Source organism: Hyalella azteca, unplaced genomic scaffold (assembly GCF_000764305.2).
Source record: "Hyalella azteca isolate HAZT.00-mixed unplaced genomic scaffold, Hazt_2.0.2 contig8450, whole genome shotgun sequence".
Classification (NCBI taxonomy): domain Eukaryota; kingdom Metazoa; phylum Arthropoda; class Malacostraca; order Amphipoda; family Hyalellidae; genus Hyalella; species Hyalella azteca.
In genome coordinates, this window is record NW_025938542.1 from 122,746 (window position 1) to 126,254 (window position 3,509).

The 3,509-nt window shown below is 37.4% G+C and overlaps 1 protein-coding gene across 1 annotated transcript; it reads left to right on the plus strand.

Annotated features, from left to right (window-relative positions):
- The first annotated feature begins 835 nt into the window (after nucleotides 1-835).
- Nucleotides 836-2,784, plus strand: LOC108680698 (ceramide synthase 5-like). The gene has a single exon (XM_018169585.2). It carries the CDS (start codon nucleotides 947-949, stop codon nucleotides 2,102-2,104), a length of 1,158 nt encoding a protein of 385 aa, XP_018025074.1. The 5' UTR covers nucleotides 836-946; the 3' UTR covers nucleotides 2,105-2,784.
- The last annotated feature ends 725 nt before the right edge of the window (nucleotides 2,785-3,509 follow it).

The following is a 3,509-nucleotide window of genomic DNA, read 5'->3' on the forward strand; positions in this document are numbered from 1 at the left end:
TTAATTTTTCAATTTATTTTAATATATAAATTTTTTCCCAAAATTATTTATTCTGTCAATTGATTCATGCATTGCCTCCGACTTCACACAAGTGTGCAAAATTTCAGGTCAATTTGACAGGTATAAGTGTGTCAAATATCAATTATAACATTTTTAGCTGACAAAATTATTTTTTCAATTTTTTTAATGTTGAAAAAAATTTTAATTTTTAAAATTTATTATTTTGTCATTTGATTCTTGCATTGTCTCCAACTTTGTCCAACCTTGTCTCCAACCAACCTTGTCTCCCATTTCTCCAACCTCAAGTGTGCAAAATTTCCGATCGATAGGATAAGTAGAAGTGTGTTAAATTTCGGTTATAAGATTTGTAGCAGACAGACAGACAGACAGACAGACAGACAAACAAGAAGTGAAGGTAAAGAGAAGTGTTGTAAAATCATGCAATTTCTATGCTAACATATGTATGCGGTATTTTGTAAACCGAATTAATTTCGTGTAATCTAACAGGACTGATGCGCTTATATTAAAGGAACTTACCTGAGATTGCAGTGAATCCAAGCAGCTTTCCTCATCTGCGAGTGAATTCCTGAGCGTTCGCTAATTCTACGTATCTGGGAATTCATGAGTGATCCTGTACATTAGAATTTTTGGTGAAACGTAGAAATTGAAATTTTATCTGGAGTGGATGAATGAATAAAATTTATTATTATCCATTCATTCAAAAACGGATAATAATAAAGTCAGACTCAGGGACGAGTAACCGCCTTCTACTGCTATTTGAATATGGTTTGAAAGTATGAGTTATTAAGGATACCTTAGTCTTAGTGTAAATGTTTTATTATTAATTTCAGTTCTTTTCCAGAATTTATTGTTAAATAATTATTAAAGTAATTACAAATTACTACGACGCAGTCCTTAGCAGTAGAGAAATAATCGCGAAGACATCATGAATAACAGGACCTGGATAGAATGGCTTGGTTTGCCATCGGGTGTCTCATATGAAGAGGTCGAAGAAAAACTTGGTGAGCCATATCCAAGTTTGGCAGAATTTTGGAAATGGGCTCTAATTTTTGGCGCTACACTGTACATTTTTAGAGATTACATCCTCATCCCTTTCATTCTAAAGCCCCTGGGCTTGAGAGCTGGCGTCAGGTCTCGGCCGTACGCTGCCCCACCGCCCAACAAAACTCTTGAAGATTTGTATGCTGTAAACCGAGCGCGACCGCCGCGCCAAATGCTGACAGCGGCCGCGTCGCGCAACAACTGGTCGGAGCGAGCAGTCGAAAGATGGCTTCGGCAGAGAGCTTTATCTTCGCAAATGACAACGCTGGAAAAGTTCTGTGACATGGGTTGGCAAGTTTTCTTCTATAGCTGCCAATTCATCGCTGGCTTGTTCATAGTTTTACCACAAGACTATGTTTGGGATTCCTCTTTGCTCTTTGAAGACGTTCCGTATCAACGAGTTCCAGTCATAATTTGGTGGTACTGCGCATTTAACTGCGGATTTTACATCACCCAAACGTACACTCTGCTCACCCAAGATCGACGTCACGATTTTTTTATAATGGTAATCCATCACTTGGCAGTTTTCCTTATATATTTCGTTAACGTGTCCATGAACGGGATGAACTTGCAATCTTTAAGTGCTTTCATCCACGAGACTGCCGACATACCTCTAGCTTTGGGAAAAATGCTTGATTACTCGGGCAGAAAAGAATTTAATACGTTCTGCATGGTGATCTTTGCTGTGGTCTGGATAATAACTAGACTTGTGCTTTACCCAGTGATGATTATTAAACCAATTTTTGCAAAATATTTCACTTTAGGGTTCCGTATTTGGCCGGGACTTTACTTGGGATCGGCTTTATCTCTTATTTTGCTTTTCCTTCACTGCATGTGGACCGTGGAGCTCGTCAAAGCAATAAAAATTAAATTATCTACAGATAAAGTCGTTGCAGACGGTAGGTCATCTGGAGAGGAACTCTCTGAAGAAGAAAAAGTTACTGAAAACTCAAATTTTGACATTAAAGTCCGAAATAAGGTTCGTGGCTGGCTGGATGAGGATAATGGGAGACAACGCAAAGTCATTCCTTCCGTCTTCTGAGCGTACAAATTTCCTATTTATAAGTAAAACTTTAATAATTATGGCATCTAAGTAATTGTCAAATGAATTCAATTTTTTCCCAGGTGTATCAAAACATGAAGAGAAATTTGTTATAATCTAAACGTTCTTGTGTGCACATTACCTGGCATCGTTTGTGTATAGTATACATTCTACTCCGTCAGGTGCCTTATATTTCATGTATTTATTTTGGCCACTACCGAAGTCTCGAGCTGTCTACATGTCAGGAGCTTTTGTTTCGGCCTCGTTTGGTGAAATTGTTTTCGACTCGAGATGCTTGAACCTTTACCACGGATATTTTTGAAAGAGCAACTTTATGTACGCTCAAGTTTTATTGGCCCCAAATATCTCAGTAGTTCATTTCCTTACTTTAGTGCCGCTTCGGAGTCTATGGCTAAAGTTGAAAGAATTGTTCTCTATATACCTCCTAAATGTAAACTTCATGTATTTCAGGTGAATACTTTTAAATCAGTTTTTTTCATGTATGAAGATACACTCTTATGTGATAGTCCCTAGTTTGTCAATATAGTTGTGCGCTGTGCGCATCTGCGTATGTTGGTATGACATCTCGCAATTTTTGTACTAGACTGGCGGAGCACAAATTAAGGAAGGGAGTTTTAGAACAGGAAACCTGCTTGTGCATTCCCTTCATTCAGCAGTACGCGTTCGATCATGCCGAGCAGTGCAACGTCCCAGCGTCCGATAGTGATTTTCTAATTTTATCCTCCACAACCTGTGTTTCTGACCTGCGAATTTTAGAGTCCCTTAATATTTTTAAACAAAAGCCTAATTTCGATGCCGCCAATAGTTCATATCCCCTTGAAATTGTAAATAGATAGGTTTATCCCCTATGATAGGTTCATATCCCCTCATAGTTACTTCATTCTTATTTGTTTTCATTTGATGATTCATGCTTCAATATGAATTTGTTTGCTAATACCTGTGTTTGCTTGTACCTGTGTTTTAGGTTTAGAACGGATGATGGAGCTGGATATCGAAACGTTTTCTTTTATAAGAAATGGTGAAATTTCCGGCTATATTCTTTGCTTTTAATTCTGGATAAACTTGCGATTTAAGCAATCAAGTGATCTTAACTGCAAGTTTAGACAAGGTTTCAGCATCAATGTGTTGCAGCATCATTGCTCTAAATTTCATTCAGACATGTACTCTGTAAGATGGCCGAATTTTCGAATTAAATAAAACCGTAAATCCTGTTAAAAACAAATGAAATATTTCCCTACATCAGCACATTGAAGCAACATTGTTGTCATGGTTTTCTATACGGTTCAGTAATATTAATTGGGGTAGTAGGCAAAATAATTGAAAATGATGTATAAATCAGATTAACAAATCGAATTAACCTTACACATCAAGAATATGGCGCACC